The sequence below is a fragment of the Cricetulus griseus genome, chromosome 4 (assembly GCF_003668045.3).
Source record: "Cricetulus griseus strain 17A/GY chromosome 4, alternate assembly CriGri-PICRH-1.0, whole genome shotgun sequence".
In the NCBI taxonomy this organism is placed as follows: Eukaryota; Metazoa; Chordata; class Mammalia; order Rodentia; family Cricetidae; genus Cricetulus; species Cricetulus griseus.
The window spans coordinates 45,282,855-45,302,089 of NC_048597.1; the positions used below are offsets into that span (position 1 = coordinate 45,282,855).

The 19,235-nt window shown below is 39.6% G+C and overlaps 1 protein-coding gene across 1 annotated transcript in view; it reads right to left on the minus strand.

Moving 5' to 3' along the window:
* Window positions 1–828: 828 nt before the first annotated feature.
* The window catches only part of Btla (B and T lymphocyte associated), a 32,930-nt gene continuing 14,523 nt past the window's right edge, over window positions 829–19,235 (minus strand). The window contains exons 3-7 of the mRNA XM_027412597.2: window positions 11,627–11,947; window positions 7,941–7,976; window positions 6,119–6,277; window positions 3,959–4,005; window positions 829–1,260 (exon numbers count right to left, since the gene is read on the minus strand). Coding sequence (XP_027268398.2) covers window positions 1,012–1,260; window positions 3,959–4,005; window positions 6,119–6,277; window positions 7,941–7,976; window positions 11,627–11,947 — 812 coding nt within the window. The 3' untranslated portion in view covers window positions 829–1,011. The remainder of the gene's footprint in view (window positions 1,261–3,958; window positions 4,006–6,118; window positions 6,278–7,940; window positions 7,977–11,626; window positions 11,948–19,235) is intronic.

Consider the following 19,235-nt stretch of genomic DNA (forward strand, 5'->3'; position numbering starts at 1 on the left):
ATAATTAGACTCAAGTAATCTGAAAATTAACTAGCCTCTCAAGCAGCTACAATGTCAGAATTTAAACCTGAATGATCTCCATATGCCATGCTTAATTACATAGGATTCGTCCTGACTCACTTAATAAGAAACAGACATTAATGAAAGTATGCCAGCCCCTACTGATCAACTAAATATTCCAGACTCTTTCATGAGCTGTTCTTTGAGTTTGCTCTCAGGGAAAGCACAAGGTGGTTTAAAAGTTCATTGTGGATTCACCTTATAATATCTATTCCCATTGACTCTTGTTCATAAGTTCATATGTATACTAGTTCAGCAGCATTGCATCACTTTCACGTACATTACTCTACCATTTTGATTACAAAGGAACTCACTATACATTGATAAGTCCTTTACTACCTGACTTTCTCAATTTAACAGGGTGGGAGATAAGCATCTCATAAGATAATGCACTTTGGCCCCACATCTATTTGGAATATTCTGTATCTGTATTGCACCAATTACCCTTTCTAACCTTTTTCTAAATTGAGTCCAAGATAATTTTCTTTTACACTCAAAAAATAAAACATTGGCTATAGATTGACATGGGAAAGTGTCTTATCACAGAAGATTGACTGGGAACATACAATCATTACTATATTTATATTTTTTCTAGAATGTGTAGTGAACTGATTCAAACAACATACTTCTTTCTTCCCTATAAGTCTCTCTGATAGTTCCAAAGGAAATATTATATTCATACATTAGGTAAGACATGGTCAAATTTAAACATTCTATTATTCTGCTTTTTGTGCTATGAGTTTTCACTCTTGTACAAAATGCCTCCAAAGTTTTCAGGAGAAATTCAACTAAATATTCCATGGACCTTTAAGACACAACCCCAGCACAAACCACCTTAATGTGAAAATTTCCAGGTTGAAGAAAGTTGTTATTTGACATTGAAGGTCCAGAAGATGATATTGATAAGTCCACCATGCAGTGCTCACAGCCTGTGTGTTTCAGTGCCAAGGTTTAGCTTCTCCTACAAATGGATGCATATTCTGTGGGTGCCTCTTGGATGTTGCTTGCCTGTCTTGGGTTCCTTACAATGACAGAGTGGTTCAGAGAAGCATAAACAATGCTCTGTTTGCTTTCCTCCAATTGTGAGTCAGTTGTGGATTCAGACCTTTCCTGGACACCTGACAAGTCATCATTATCGTAAATGCTAGTTTCTGATGGCAGTGTTTGGAAATTTGTCCTGGGACTCACTGGAATATCAACCTACAAGAGAAAAGAGATGTACCACGTAAGGACGTGAAAAGGCATAGTCATTATTAGATTCTGAGTGAAAGACTACCTGGTGTCATGCACATTGAGATAGACTGTCTATTGTTCCTCATATAAGCTACCTAATATCTACATTTACAGTACACTACATCTACATTATATTAAAAGATGAAAGTGTTTGTTTGTTGTTTGGTCTTTTTGTTTGTTTGTTTTGAGTTTTTGTTTTGCTTTTTATGTTATGTTCAAGTCTTCATGAGTGCTAGGCAGGTATTTGACCACTGAGCCCCAAAGGCCAAACAGTTGAAGTCCATTATGCTCTTCCCAAACAGTTGTTTTGTACTGCATTATGGGCCATCTGAGCTCACAGAACACAAACACAAGGCTCTTTCAATGGAAAAAAACCACAGTCCAGTTCATGGGAAAACTTCATAGTCCCACAAAAACTTTAGGCAGTTTATAAAACATTGGCATATGGTCCATAAACTACCAAAAGATCAAGCCAAAAGCAAAAAGATCTGAGACCTCTTCAGGAGAGCAGGAACGGGAAGCATCCATCGCAGGTTATCCAATTAATACACATTGTGATCAGAGAGCTAAATTGAAAAATGGAAGCCAATATTGAAAGAACAAAATTTGGATTAAGTCCTAAAATAATATTCTAGTTCTTGTTTCTATCACAAGAAAATCATTGTACTTTCAAATAGTATCAGAGACCTAAATGGTGTGAGACAGAGGGGAATTTGTGGAAACTAAAGTGAATCCTGTTATTTTCTCCCTCCTTTCAGTTATTTGTTAACTGCTCCTGGCTAACACGAAAAATGCAGATGGTAAAAATTATGATGTGTTAATATAAAGGGTTTTAATTTTTATGTATGTGTGTGGGTAAGGTGCATTCACCCATGTGTGTACATGAAGAGGTCAGAGGTCAATGTCAGGTTTCTTCCTCTATTTGTCTCTACTGTATTTGTTGAGAAAGGTGTTCTCACTAAAGTGGGGAATTCACTAGTATTTAAACTAGGCTGGATGGCCAACGACCCCGCTTCAACCTCTTTTCACTTCCTCCAACAACATGGGGTTTTAAAATGTATACAACTACACCTAGATCTGGCATAAGTGCTGTGGATCCAAACCCAGTCCTCAAGCTTGCACAGAGTACTTAACCCACTGATCCATTCCACCAGGGCTCCACTTTGACTTTTTTATTAATCTCCACTTTGCCAGCCAAGTTACGTTCTTCCTACAAGTTACTAGGTTCTTCATCTTTGACTATTCATACTCCTGTGGCCCTTGATAAGTCTCACTGTGACATTTGCAGGAGGATTTGTTTTATGTCTACTGAGGAAATCTCTGTCCTAAAAACATGCTTAGTCCTAACTTGAGAAATGAGGCAATACATGACAATAAGCTATAATTTTCCTATGAGGTGAGCACCTAGAAATAACAGTAAGGCTTGAGGTCTGGAAGAACTAATGGTGGGTTGACTAAGATAGAAAGTGCCCCCACACAAAATGAGCCTGCATGTGGGGCTCAGAGGACTGTCAAATTAATTGATCAAGAATTGTGAATTCTCTGTATATCACAAGGTCCCTGCTATACTTTCCAGTCTTTACTGGTCTGTCAGTTGAGTTGTCTCCTTCATCAGAATGGCTCATCTCATGTAAAATTCTGTTAGCAGGAACATGTTCTTTGTACCTGAAGTTCTCCTGTGACACTCTATAAAAGCGTTGGGTGCCACAAGGCAGGTGCACTACGATGTAGTGGCCAGAGATGATAGAGATGTTAGACAGAGGCAGCCATCTCACCTTGCATGCCTATTACAGTGGTAAGGCTCCTTTAAAAATAAACTTGTTGACTTATAATTAACTTCCCAAAAGCCTCACCCTTTTAAGTGTATTATGACTGAATGGACTTGCTATGTAACCACTTTTAGTCCCTTAGAACAGTGGTTCTCAACCTGTGGGTCACAAGCCATTTGACAAACCTCTATCTCCAAAAATATTGACATTACAACTCATAACAGTAATAAAATTACAGTTTTGAAGTAGCAATGGAAATAATTTTATGCTTAGGAGTCACCACAATACGAGGAACTGTATTTAAAGGTCGACGTATTAGGAAGGTTGAGAACCACTGCCTTAGAAGGGCCAACCTGAAATAAGATCAGAACTTTGGACTTTTCTGGGTTTTTTTGTTAGCCTATAGCAACTATACACAATAATGTTTTACTATGACATACATGTATACAATAGATTGTTCATATTCACCCTCCTTTGTTCACTATTTTCTCATTCCCAATCCTCCCCATCCCCTTCCTTTTTCCAACTTGTTCCCTTTCTATTTTGATGGTTCTCCCTCAGTGAATTTCATTTTGGTGGCTAACAATAATGTAAGTGAGGGTTTATTTACAGTAACTACACTGAAACAGGCTCTCACTCCCCATCAATTATTGACTACTGTGTGAATCCCTCCCCACTGCATACAAAGTTGTTTATTGGCCCTAACTTACACAAGTATTATGCAGATAATCACAGCTGATGTAAAAAAAATCTGGAGTGAGTGTGTGTGTGTGTGTGTGTGTGTGTGTGTGTGTGTGTGTGTGTCTGTATGTATTGATGTCATATAAATTTGCTGGAAAATACATATGGTATAATATAAAATGTGTATGTATTCTTAACAGATATTTCAAACATACCCGGTTAATTTCCCTTCCTGCTAAGTCAGAAGGCTTCTTTTCTTTCCCTGAAAGATTGAAAAAAAAGGGGGGGGTAATCAAAAGGTGTTAAGAAGGCAAGGTAAATTATCTTCCCACTATGCCCACCTCATTGCATGCCAGCAGTCATTTTGTTAGTTTTGCCTTGCTGACTGTCTTGGCTAGTATTATCACACACCTCAGCCTGTAAGAATGCAGATGCCCACTTCCCTGCATTCACTTCTTACATCACCCAACAGTCTTCACATCCAAGAGGAAGGAGTAGGACAGTTTCAAATTTTGGGAGTCACTGTATACTCAGTGGTAAACACGCTTTTTCCAGCTCTGTGACATATGGGACATCTATATCATACTCCTTCCCTAAGGTTCAGGTAACACTGAAGAAATATTGTAAGAGCCAGGGGTTTGTGAAGACTGAGGAAAAAACTGTCTCCTGGACATGACTATGCCATTGTATTAAATAACTCATAACACCTGTGATTTCTTGCACAGACTTGTGCAAGATTAAGCCAGCCAGCATCCCAGTACAGGAGCCCTGCAACCTTTAGCTGATGACAGATAATGGCTGCTAGGAGAGGAAGAGTCAGTTCTTTTATGTGTGTGGTCTCTGGTAGGTTACAATGCCCCAGTGAATCTCCATGGCTGTATGTATTTGAGCAACACTAATTGACCCAATGGGATATATATTGTGGTAGTTTGAACACAATTGGCCCCCATAATCTCATAGGGAGTGGCACAATTAGAAGGTGTGGCTTTGGTGGAATGTCTATGGCCTTGTTAGAGGAAGTGTGTCACTGTGGGGGATGGGCTTTGAGGTTTCCTATGCTCCAGATACTACCGAGTGTGTCAGTTGACTTCCTGTTGCCTGGAATATGTAGGACTCTCAGCTAATACTCTGGCATCACATCTGCCTGAACACTGTATGCTCCACGTCATGATAATGGACTGAACCTCTGAAACTGTAAGCAAGCCACTCCAATTGGTCATGATAATCTCTTCACAGCAATAAAACCCCTAAGGAGAGAGAGAGAGAGAGAGAGAGAGAGAGAGAGAGAGAGAGAGAGAGAATGTGTGTAACTGGGAGGAAGACATAGGGAGATCTAGGAGGGGTTAAAGAAAAGGAGCAGGTGACAATGATCAAAATGCAATGTATTCTGTATGAAATTCTCAATAAACAAAATTAGAAAAATGTAACTAATGTTTTTGTCACATCCATGTTCCCAGTTCTCTTTGGATATGATGGCCAATAAAGATTATTCTAGTTTCTTGTGCTATGTAGTTACAGAGGTAGGTTTACAGGGGGTTCCTCATAACTGTGAAAAGGCTCTGGGATCCAGAAGCACTTACTTCAAAACACCAGAAGCACTTCCGCCCAGACAAAGCTTCTCTTGTGGCAGCCAAACAGGGGATGCTTTGTCCCACTCAGTTTCTACACCCACACTGTTGCTCATATTGTAGAAAAGGGGAGGGGAAGACGTGGAGAGGAACAGCGAAATAGAGAATATAGATGGACCAGCATGCCTCTCCTGCTGAGTTTTACTGTTCAGTGGTGACGATGACATGATTTCAAAAGGAAAAAGCAACTGTTTTCAAAATCTAACAACTCTTTCATTATAGGCAAGTTCACATTCTCAAATGCAGTGCTATTGAGTAAAAGCCTAATTCAAGTATGTGTTTATAACAGGAATAGAAAGTATAAACCCATATGAAATCCTTCTGCAGACCATGATTCTTTATTTAGATAAGGGTGTGTATCATTGGAATTATGTGGTAGAGTTGTGGAAAGGGCTCAAAAGGAATAACTCAAACCAAACATGTTGATTCAAGAGATTATTTCAACGTGATTGAAGTTTGGGGAAATGCTTTCTTGAACACACCTAAGATTGATGTGATAGTATGAGAAAGTTCCAGCAATGTGTCCTCTTAGCCACAACCCTGGTTAGCACTGTGATGTGGTGAGTATGCTTTACCATGCCTAGAGGGAGCCCAAATTAAGCCATTCAGTTTTCTAGTAGAATACAGTAGTTCCCCAGGAATCATCCAGAAAGCAAACACTAGCCAGCTAAAAACAAAATCTATCAACTCTAGAAAATAAACCTCAAAATGTGTGGCAGGTGAGGGCAGAGGGAAATTGCAACCCACCTTGGTGCCTTTTCAGGAAACAGACCAGGCAGAAACAGACAAGCAACAAAGGCAATGCCACCAAAGGAAGCAACCTGTAAAGCAGCCAGGTCTTGTCTGCCCTCTCTTCCATGGTGGGTGGTCCTGAGGCATTGATGGCATCTGGAATGTCAGACACTGCTGAAAACAGTTAAGAAGTCCTAGAAGCATTAGAGTTGGCAATACCCCTTTGCATTGTCATAATTTGAATAGAGGAACTTTCAGGCTAAGCCCTCTGTTTCTCCTTTGGGGGTGCTAGTACCATCAACCCATCTTTTTAACTTTTGTGGACATCTCACATTCTGCTTGAATGACTCATCTGTAGGAATATCTCTATGATAGTTCTCACAAACCACTCCACCAGGCCCTTCTCTTTATATATTTAGTTCAGTGATCAGGAAGTCATTTTCTTTACATAGTTTTAAAACTTGAGAGAGAGAAATGTTATTGCTCCAAAAATTGCCCAAAGACAAACAGCTCATGAATGGCAGTAGGGACCCACACCAGCAGGTTTCTGATGGTACAATTTGCTCCCTCTTAAAAGTCATCATTATCTCCAAACACAAAGTGTAATGATTCAGGCATTATGCTGGCCCGCCCCTGTCACCTGGCAGAATGCACTCAGGCAGTACTCTGGTCAGCCTAGGGTTCCATGAGTACTAGTCTGCACACAGGTGCCAAGGACCCCTTTAAAAAAACAGACCCCTGCCCACTCTTGCTCTCTTGCTCGCCCCATCTTCCTCCCCAGTCGCCCGCCCGCCCTCCCTCCCTCCCTCCCTCCTCCCTCCCTCCTCCCTCCCTCCCGCCTTCCCTCCCTCCCTCCCTCCCCTCCCTCACTCACTCACTCACTCTCTCTCACTCTCTCTCGTCGTCTCTCTCTCTCTTCATCCCTCCCTCTTGCTCTCCCCCCTTTAATAAACTCCATGGTTAATGAATCTCTTGTTTTGTGTTCCATCGACAACACAAAGTAGTTTTGTTTTTACCAAATATGCTTTGCTTAGCATCCAGCTAATGTTCGTTATGACTGCTCAGTGTTAACATTCACCAGGTCCCTGTTTGATCAAGGTTGGTTGCAACTTATCAACTTACCCCGATGGGTGGATCAAAAATAGTATTTTTAAATAATATAAAACAAACTTAAAAACATCGGAATTCATAATGCACGCTACAGCAGTGGTCTTAAACCAGAAAATGTCTTATCCCCCAGAAACATGTGGTATTTGGGGGAGATATTTCTGGTATCACAAGGTGGGAGAGGGTCTGCATCTAGTAAGAAGTCAGGGGCTTGAGAATTCCCTGCATTGCGCAGGGCACTCCTCCATTCCCATAGCACAGAAATGAAACAACTCCCCTATCTGTGGGCTTTTGTGGATTGCCTTTTATGTGTGTGTGTGTGTGTGTGTGTGTGTGTGTGTTCTGGGTTATGATGTAAGATGCACTGCTTCTTGGGGGTTACTGTTAACACAGTATCAAAAGCAGTGAAAGTGAAGCATTGAATTATATGTGTGACCCCTCTGCCCCCATACCCCAGATCCTTTCTTTGAGGGTAAAAACAATTAGGAGCAATTGAAGGGGACATACAGTGGGCATACAGTTTAATGATACACAATGGTGGCAAATATACTGCAGCTGCTGTTTAGGTCGGGCAAGCAGCCAAGAAGCAGACACAGCTGTCTGAGAGGTGGCAGTTTGATGGTAAACAATAGATAATCTAATACAAACACACTCAATTAAGAAGACCTTATTCCTAGCATTTATCTGAACATCAAACAAACTTGCTAATTTTGATTGGTTTGATACTTACTTATTAGATGGTGCTTTGAATCATTTTGAGTCCTTTCTGAAATAGAAAACAAGATTAAGTAGCAAAATGGATTGATAAAACCCTATCAAAGTTATCTTTAAAGTCAGAGCTCTATAGAAAGGACTCCAGTGTTGCCACAACAATAGAGAATCTAGTAATCCAGGTCAAGTTCAGTTTGCATAATTCATAGATATTCACCTTGAGATCACGGTACACAAAGCAAAGGGGTTCTTTTCAAGCCTAAAGGAAGATTTCTATCAACACAATATAACCTTTGTCTGACATCTTTGGTACTCCCTTCCTCATTTCTGAGGCATGAGAACACATAGACCTCCAATATAATAATGCAACCCACAGGTGCTCCTGAGCTTGTGGGTGGCCACAGGGAGAAAATACTCTGGGTGAGATGAGAAGTGTTCATTGTGAAACAAAGATTGTCTCTCTCACTTCCTGCCTTCTCACTCAACACTCATCCTGCACAGTGACCTCCGCATTCTTTTCTACAGTCCCCAATCAGAAACTGACCTGGGACACTTGAGAGGCATGGAGTTATACATCAATGTATACACTGTAGTGGCTGTTTCTGGCTCTGTGAGATAACCTCTGTGACCAGCTTTGTTCCACAAGGTGCCTTTTCTCATTCTAGGAGACAATCACCTTCTCAAGAATACCCAAGCCTTCTTCTGTCCACGTTTGTCCTTACACAAACCAATTTCTATTGTGAACATAAAAAAAAAAAAAATTCTCAATATCCTCTCAGAAAGATATTTCAAAGGAAAAACAAAACAAAATACTTGTATCATATCTCCAAATTTTACTAATTATCAGTATGGACATAGTTCTAAGACATATTTCTTTTGTTGTTGTTGTTGTTGTTTTGAGACAGGGTTTCTCTGTGGCTTTGGAGGCTGTACTGGAACTAGCTCTTGTAGACCAGGCTGGTCTCGAACTCACAGAGATCCACCTGCCTCTGCCTCCCGAGTGCTGGGATTAAAGGCATGCACCACCAACGCCCAGTTTAAGACATATTTCTTTCCTCATTTCACAAGCAGTTCCCTAAGCACTCTTGGGTTCAAAAATAAAGGAATATTTTTACTCTTTCCTGGAAATCACCATTTCACTAAATGAGACTATGTACTCAGCTTAAATTTTAAAAATTTAAAAATTTAAAAAATTAAAAAAAATTAAAAATCCTAAAAAGAAATGTACTTGACTTCTACAAGGGAAAAACAACCCCAAAAGAAAGATATGATTTCTGTTTTGTAAGGCACTATCAGCTTTTATGGAACTTGTCATGTTTTTATATAATACACAGGGAAAGGAAATGTGTGATAAATGAGAGACATAGACTTTACAAAGCAAAGGTATAATTGTGATAGGTATGGACGTGGATATTCTGAAACAGATGAGAATGGCATAGCAAGGATGATGATGGAGATGTAATAAGGCTGGACCTGGGGAGATGTGTTACATGTGTGAGTTTGAGGGTCTATGTTGAATCTTCAGTGTCCTCATAAGAGACAGAATACAGCTCCTGTCTGTACCCCAATGCTAAGGAGACAGCAACAGGAGCATCTTGGGTTATCACTGACTAGCCAGCCTAACAATTCAATTAAGTCCCAGCTTCACTGAGAGACCTTATTATCTCAAAAAATAATGTGGAGAGCAATTGAGGAAGACATCAGCCTCTGCCTTCCACATACACACATGTACAGACACATATATGTACACATGAATATACGTGTGCACTTGTACACACACACACACACACACACAAAGATGAGGCAATGGAAAGTAGGGCTGCTCAGCTTGGAAAGGTTCCTTCCTGAAGTGACCAAGGAGGGTAGGGAGAAAGCTCTGGAAGGTCATTATGTATTTTGGGCAATGGTCTCTTATTAGGCATGTGATTTTCAAACATTTCTCATGTTCTGTGAGGTGCCTTTTCACTCTTGGTAACGTCCTTTGATGCAGAAATGTGTTGAATTGTGACAAAGTCTACTCCATCTTCTTGAATTGTTTTATGCTTTTGTAATCGTTTCTAGGAAATGATGACATAATCCAAGACCAAGACTTAGTTTTCTTTATGCAGTTATATAGTTTGATGTAAAAGTAGTTTTGTAGTTTGATTTCTTATATTTAAATCTCTGTTCAACTTGGAGGATTTTTTCTTATTATTTGACATTCCATTCACATATATAATGAATTTTGCTCCTCTCCAACGCCCCCCACATCATTTCCTTCTGACACATTCTTCCCTCTCCTGCTGACTTACTTATTTACATGCAGCAGAAGGTTCAAATTCAATTTCAGCATAGGTATATACAATTATGTGTCAATATCATTTGTGCTGGGGTTATTTTTCCTTCTTTCTTTTTCATTTTTGGTGGATATTTTTTCTTTTGGTGCCAGTGATCAAATCATGAGCCTCCAGTGTGGCGCATAAGAGTGCTACCATTGAGCTAAGTTCCCAGATGCTATCGTTAAATAAGACTTTTCTTTTAAGTAAGTGATTTTTAACTCAGTTCTCCAACATCAGTTGAGGGCCATGGGGCAAGGTGACACATACCTTTAAGCCCAGTATTTTAAAGAAGAGATAGTGAGTTTCAGTGCAGCCTCGTCTACACATCAAGTTCAGACTGGCAAAGACTACATAGTGAAACACTGTCTCCAAAAAATCAAGCAAAACAAAACAAAAATAAACAACAACAACAAAAGTCAATTCTTTTGTTGTAGAGATGGTAGAGATGCTCAGTGGTTGAGAGCATCAAAACCATCTGGAACTCCAGTCCCAGAGGCACCAGTCATGTATGTGGTACACAGACATACATGCAGACTAAAACACCCAGGCACAGAAAATAAAGATAATATAACAAGTCAACTGATCATATATAGAATTTCATTCTATACTCTCAACTCTACTAAGCTGATCTCACCACAGCATTCAAATAACTATAGCTCAATAACGGGTTTTGAAATAGAGAAGTCTTAATGTTCTAACTCTCTTCTTTATTCAAATTACTTTGGCTACTCAAGGTCTGCTATACAATATGATGTGAATTTTAGAATTAAGTATGATTTGATGGAGATGATGTTCAATCTTGGGGTCTGTCATCTGTTATAATAGTGAGTCTTCCCAGCTGATGACAACTGGGTATTTTTACATCTTAATTTCTTTGATGATTCATGCTAAAAATCTGCTGCTTATATGAACATGACTTTTACAAATTCTAATCAAATAAAAGTCAACAAGAGAAAAACAATCAAGGAAAAAGAAAGCAATGTTGCTGTGATCACTTTTGAGCCTATGAAATAAATGTTTTAATTTCTAAAGGCCTGATGAGGTGGTGCACACCTTTAATCCCAGCACTCAGAAGGCAGAAGCAGGTAGATCTCTGTGAGTTTCATGACAACATGGTCTACAAAGAGAGTTCCACAACAGCCAGATCCCGTCTCAAAAAAGACCAGTAACTTCCATTACTTTTCTTCTACTGTTCTTGACCTCACCCTTCTCTCCCCCTACACAAATACTTTATGTCCTCATGACTGTCACAATGAGGAAGATGTGGTAGACTGTGGAAGTGATACAAGTGGTCCAATTTCTAACCAAAGCACCCCAAGGCCTGGATTGTCTCTTTCACAGAAGCACAATGAGAAAAGCTATAGATGGGCTAGGGTAGAGTACTCACCTGTTACATTGATGGTTATTGCGTGGCTATTAATAACCTCAGAATTAATGTTTGTAGAACATCTATATGACCCATTGTCCTTGAGATGTATTGGCTCAAAATGGAGAATAAAAACTGAAAGCTTTTGGTTTTCATCCCAAGTAGTGCGTTGATGAGGTCCAATCACAAGAGGTAAAAAGTTTTTTTCACTGTACTTGTACCAAGTCACATTAGGTCTGTGAACACAGTATGTCACAGGACATTCAATTTTAAAGAACTCTCCTGCTGTGGCATGTTTCGAATGCCTGCTAGGGGTAAGTTGTACTTGACATGACTCTTCACCTGAAACACAAAAGCAAAACTGGAATCAGCATGATCTTCTAGAAGGACCATAGATACCACAGCAATTATTTCCACCAAAGAGTTCTTATGCATAATTCCATAATATTCCTCAATACTGTTTTTTAGTACTTTACCTCCACTAGCCCAGTGTGGCACATAGCTGGCACATAGTAAATATCTGCTTTAAAAATAAATTATTTTACTGGGTGGTGATGGCACACACCTTTAATCTCAGCACTCTGAAGTCACAGGCAGGCAGATCTCTGAATTTGAGGCCAGTCTGGTCTACAGAGAGAGTTCCAGGACAGCCAGGACTATGCATAGAAACGCTGTCTCAAGTAACAAACAATTAATTAATTAATTTTATCCTCTCCACAAAATAATATGATGAGTTCTGTTTTACAAATGAGGTTGAAATACTACAGAATTTGCCCATGGTTACATGTTAGTAATTAGGGAAGTTGAGACTTCAAAGTCATAATAAGGCCTTTACTGTGTAATTTATTAGCATTACTTTGTTTGTGTTACTTCTTGGCTAGTAACACATTTTCTAATATCAGCACTGCTATAGTCAAGCTTCAAAAGGAATTATAAAAAATCACTTCCCTATAATACTTGGCATTAGTAATATTCTTCCCTTGGTTTTTTCCTTTTGTTTGTTTTTCTTTATGTTTATCGTTATTTTATTTAGAATTGATTTTTTTTATTTATTTATCCTTCTCTCGTACGATACATCCCAACTACAGTTTCCACTTCCTCCATGCCTCCCAGGTCCCCCACCCACACTTCCCTCTCCACCAGATCCACTCCTCCTCCATTTCCCTTCAGAAAAGAGTGGACCACCTAGATATCAAACAAACACTGCCTAACAAGATACAATAAGAATAGTCACAAGCTCTCATATCAAGGTTGGAAGAGGCAACCCAGTAGGGCTCAAAGAATCCCAAGAGCAGTCAAAGGGGTCAGAGACACCCATCCCCACTCCCACTGTTAGGAGTCTCATAAAAACACCTTGCAAGCTAAACAACCATAACATATATGCAAAGGACCTAGTGCATACCCTTGCAGGCTCCGTGATTGCTACTTCAGTCTCTATGGGAACCTGGAACCTGAGTCCTACTTAATTGATTCTGTGGACCATGTGCTCCTGGTGCCCTCAATCCCTCTGGTTCCCATAATCCTCCCTCTCCCTCCTCTATGTGGTCCCCTGAGCTCCACCTAATGTTTGGCTATGGGAATTTACATCTGCTACCATCAGCTTCTGGAGGAAGCCTCACTGAAGACAGCTGGGCTAAGTACTGATCACCAGGAATAATTTCATTGATTTTATGGGGGGGGGAGGTGAAGGGCAATTGTATTTGCTTCTACCCTAGGCCTCTGGGCTAGCCAGTCTACAGTTCCTGGCCATCTAGGCAGTGTTGGGCATGGACCCCCTCTCCTGGTGTAGGTCTTAAATTAAACCAGCCATTGTTTGCAGTCATTTCTTGGCCACTGCCACAAGTTCTGTGCCACCGTTGTCCCAGCACATCTTGCAGGCCTGACAGATTGTAGATTGAAGGTTTTGTGATTAGGTTGGTGTACCTGTAGCACTACTGAAAGCCTTGCCTGGCAGTTTACAACAAGCCTATAGCCAATATCAAATTAAATAGGGAGAAACTTAAAGCAGTTCCACTAAAATAAGGAACAAGACAAGGTACTTGAAGTTCTAGATAGATCAATAAGACAATGGAATGAGATAAAGAGGACACAAATTGGAAAGAAAGAAGTCAAGGTTTTGTTATTGGCAGATGATATGATAGTATGCATAATCATTCCCTTATTTATCAATGGTTTTAATACTGTCTTTCATTTTTCCCAGGAATCTGGGTGAAAGACATGCAATTAAGAATAATTTATCACAAGGAGGATGAGTTCTGGTAACAGCTGAAGTTTGTATAATTTACAAATCAGAAAGAAAAAAACAGCACCCAAACTCTTTAGGAAATACCTACCAGACAGATATCTTGGAAATATGTCTTATTTTGTTTGGGTGAAAGTGAGCTTTTCTCCTGGAAATGTGTCTTTCTCCAATGACTTATGAACCGTGAGATAATAATTGCCAAGAGTTTATAAAAACAGCCACACAAGCCAGGAGTAGTGGTTCATATGGATAATACCAGTACTTAAAAGGCTGAGGCAGAAGGACTGACTGAATCACATAGTAATTTTCAGGCCAACCTGTGCTCCATAGCAAGACACTGTCTTAAAAAGCAATACAAAAGAAAAAAAGCAAATGAAAACAACCTACAGCATAGAAAAACTATTTAAAATTCCTATGTCACTGAATAAGTTATTTTATCATTAACTTATGTATTATTTTATCATTAATTTATCATGCACCTTGTAATCTTAACACATAAAATAAACTTGAATCCAGGCACATGAAGAAAATCTTCTCTAAGCAAAAAAGACAGACAATGTAAGATGCCAAATTTACCTCACTTTACACACAGTTCTTACAATTTCATTATCATTTTCTAATCAACCTATAATTGTGTTATATTAAACCACGAAAATCATAAAACTTAAAATTATGTTTAACCACACACCTTTCTTGAAACAAACAAGTGTGTAATTTGGTCTACAAAACCTTCTACCAGTATGGGTATTTCAAAACAGAAGCTAGCTTCAAAGTCACAAGCTTCAATTGCTCAGGAAAACAGTGGTGTGTTAAGTGTTCTCTCTCATTAATGAAGGGCTGTGTTGTTGCTTTTGAAATCCAAATGGAAAAGGAGCAGAGGACATGGCATGATCATGAAGACTTTAGGAGGCTTTGGGCGTCATTTCCATCTTATAACTGCTATGTATGATGCATTAAAAAATTACTGGGTAGGATTCCTTGAGCTGGTAAAACCAAATAAGCAAAATAGGCAAATGGCTGAAAGACACTTAAGAAACATCCTTAGATCGCTTCTCGGCCTTTTGGCTAAGATCAAGTGAAGAAACATCCTTAGCCATGAGTGAAATGCAAATCAAAACAACTCTGAGATATCATCTTACACCTGTCAGAAGGGGTAAAATCATAAACACCAAAGACAGTCTATGCTGGAGAGGATGTCGAGAAACGGAACGCTTCTCCACTGCTGGTGGGAGTGCCAACTTGTACAACCACTTTGGAAATCAGTATGGCAGTTTCTCTGGAAAATGGGAACCAGTCTACCTCAAGATTCAGCAGTTCCACTCTTAGGCATATACCCAAAGGATGCACATTCATAAAACAAGGACATCTGTTCAACTATGTTCATAACAGCATTATTTGTAATAGCCAGAATCTGGAAGCAACCTAGATGCCCCTCAACTGAAGAATGGATATCGAAAATGTGGTACACTTACACAATGGAGTACTATTCAGTGGAGAAAAAAAAATGGAATCTTGAAATTTGCAGGCAAACGGATGGAACTAGAAGAAACCATCCTAAGTGAGGTAACCCAGTCACAGAAAGACAAACATGGTATGTACTCACTCATATAAGGATATTAGACATAGAGAAAAGGAGTACCAGCCTACAATCCACACCACTAGAGAAGCTAGCAAACAAGGAGGACTCTAAGAGAGACGTACATGGTACCCCAGCTAAGTGGAAAGAGATAAGAACCCTAAACAAATGGGGAGCATGGGGAGGGGGAGGGGAGAAGACATGAGGGATCAGGAAGATTGAGTGGGGAGAGGAATAGAAGAGAACAAGAAAAGAAACACATCAATAGAGGGAGCCACTATAGGTTTAATGAGAAATCTGGCACTAGGGAATTGTGCAGAGATCCACTAAGATGACAACAACTAGCACCCTAAGTAATAGTGTAAGGCTACCGTCAATGCCCTTCCTTTATAATGAGATTGATGACTACCTTAAATGCCATCCTAGAGCTTTCATCCAGTAGCTGATGGAAGCAGAAGTAGAGATCCAGCTAAGCACTTAGCCAAATTCCTGGAAACCAGTTTCAGAGAGGGGGGAGTGATGAACAAAGGGGCCAAGACCATGCTGGGAAAACCCACAGAAACAACTGACCTGAGCAAGTGGGAACACATAGACCCCAGTGTGACAGCTGGAGAACCAACATAGGACCAAACCAGGCCCCCTGAACTCAGGTGTCAGTTAGGAACACCGGGCAGCCTATGGGGCCTCTGGCAGTGGAACCAGGATGTATCCCTAGAGCACGAACAGACTTCGGGAGCCCATTTCCCATGGAGGAATACTCTCTTAGCCTAGATACACAGAGGAGAGCCTAGGCCCTGCCCCAAATGAGTTAACAGATTTTGATGATCCCTTATAAAAGGCCTCACCCTCCCTGAGGAGTGGATAGGGGATGGGATGGGGGATCTGTGGGGGGCATGGGAGGTTGGGAAGGAGGGGAACTGGGATTGATATGTAAAATAAAATTGTTTCTAATTTAAATAAAATCTATTAAAATATTTCAAGTTCTTTTTCCTCCACCCTTATGAATCTTTCTTAGTTTGTTATTATTATTGTTGTGTTGCTTTGTTGTTTTGGTTTGCATATTTAAGACAGCATCTCACTATGTAGCCCTTGTTGTCATAGAACTCATCATGTAGGCCAAGCTGGCCTCAAACTCACAGAGATCTACCTCCCACTGCCTCCAAGTGCTGCAATTAAAGGCATGCACTACCACCTGCCTCTTCCTTAGTTTTAAACTATTCTTTTTCATGGAAATAAACCTACTCCACCTCCTCACTAACTTTCATCTCAAGTACTTTTTCTGAGTAGACTTATAGCATCATGGGCTATAATGATGCCTAAATGAGATTATAGTCAAAGCATCCTTTAAAGATGAAGAATGCTCAGGACCTTATTTTAACTATTTCCTAACAATACATTTCTCACTCTAACTTTTGCCCAGATATCATCAACTCTTGCTAAAAAAAAAAAAAAAAACAGAAATTTGATTCAATTCTCAGGAGCCAGGTAGAGACAAGGGACTTGCAGAAAACATTTAGCATCTCCAATTATTGACTTATTTACAACTGTATTGGATTCTCAAACAACTTCACCTTCAGATGTCATAGCTCAGTTACTTCAAAATTTTTAGAATAAGCATGAAAGAAAATCAAAAGGTAAGTTATAAGGGTGGGGTTTTCAAAAGCTTGGAGAGAAAGGGTAAGGTCGTTGACCAAAAGGAAGTGCCTAACAATACAATACCTGATGTGGTCAGATTTATGGCAAAAAGCAAGGAAGCCACGGGTGGAAAGGCCAAGTGAAACCCTGTTTCCAAAGTCCGTTCCTCTATCAAGTTAAGAGACCTCAGCCTCCTCACTTCCCTTTCTTTATTTTCTTGAGTACATCAGAACAACAAGGTGGTTGTAGCCAAAGACCTGTTGTCCTCAATGAACTTACTGTTCAATTCATGGGGCAATTATGCAATGATAAGGACTTTTTCTCTTCAAGTGAACCCAAGCTTGAGAGCAAGGTTAGAAGGAGTCTTGTGTCCTCATTGTTAGAGAGTATAGGAATTAGGAATTATGTCTACCTTTGGGAAATAAATATGTGCAACAATGGGAGAATAACCCTGTTCATAGGTACAAAGCACTTGGCCTGGGCTGCTGGTGTGCTTTCCTGAAAGCTGAGCTGCCCTTCAGTGTATGAACAGCCGTTGGCCATCAGAGCAGAGACTGTTGAGGTATTAGATTCTGATGAAGTGGGAAAACAAAGTCTTCTCATTAATTGAGCAGTCTCACAGCAGATTCAAGGAACTGATACATAGCAGGATCATGGCTTTCTGGAAGTGATAAAGATCATTGGTTGTTCCACAATGAATAGGATGAGCACAGTTCAGGGACATTGAAACTTTTCCTATTCATGAAGAACAAAAATATGTTGTCTAACTTGGGTAGACATATAAAAGGCATGGAATTGCTGAAAAATGGGAACATTTACTTAACATAGTTATTTCAGTGACAGTACAGTGTGTGTACTTGGAATTGACACTTGGAACAATCAAACTAACCCTCAATTTCTTCAAAATGAGATACACATTGAACTATAAAAATAGGAAAGTTCTCAAGTATTAACCCTCCACATACACACACACACACACACACACACACACATTTACTTCCCTCAATGTGTGACTGTGAAACTCTGCCTGGTCTACAAATTCTGTCCCCACTGCAATGTATTACTCTTTCATTCAGCCAGAGAGCTGTTACCTCATGGTAATAGCACAGTCAAACCTTCTGTCCATCTTTAGCATTCTTTGACTATACTCTTGAGAGGAAACACACATGGAAAAGAGCTTGTGATTAGCCCTGACTGCATCACTGATTTGGAATGCAATGACAGAAACATTATTGTGGCTTCCGACTATTTATCTCAGTGGGATAAAGGTGATTGACAATCACATTATCTGGTACAGATTTTTTTAATGTTAGAATAAATAGAAGATGGATGCTTTTACAACAATAGAAATTAAGAATAGTCACTCTGTGTGCAAATAAGGCAAGGGTTATTTTTCTTCTTATCCTCAAAGCCTATAACTGATGTTAGTAGGTCAAGAATGATCCACTGAGTCAGATGTTTCAGTTCTAATTTTCTATCTGGCAAGGTAGTTGCCAGTTCCTTTTTGCCTGCCTCTAAATATGCCAATCAATTATGTGACACACAGCTACTCTTCACTGGATTGTCTTCACATGCAAACGTTTTCTGATGAGGAAATAGTCACAGTTGGTTTTATCTCTGACTTATCTGCCAGCTCCCAGTCACTTTGTCCTTCGTATTATTGTTCCTGCTGCTTTTTTAAAACATTCATATCTGATAGGGAACTTTCAACAAAGAATAATGAAAGCATGTTCAGTAAGACAACCTACCACGCCAGTATTTCATATAATATATCTAAGTGAGCCACTGGAAGTGGAGGAGCCTCTGAAAAAGTCTTCCAAAAGCTTCTTTGAGTTATGTTCTATATAAATTCTACATACAAATGGATAACCAGGTAGTGTTTAAATAATGAGAAGGTTGGGTTGTACTATTTTGAACAGCTATTATCTCCTCATGAAAAATATATTTCCTGAAATTGCAAAAGGAAACAAATAACAAAATGACCATACATACAAAATAAAGTCACCAAACAAAAAATGTTTTTAAGAATATATACTATTACAAAGAATGTGACGATACTGTCCAAAATCACACTCTAGTGATTCTGAGTATAATGCTTAAAGTAACCACAAGGAGTTGAACTCAAATGTGCTCAGGGCCAGCTCTACAGCTGGGCAATTCTGAGTTAACTTTCATGA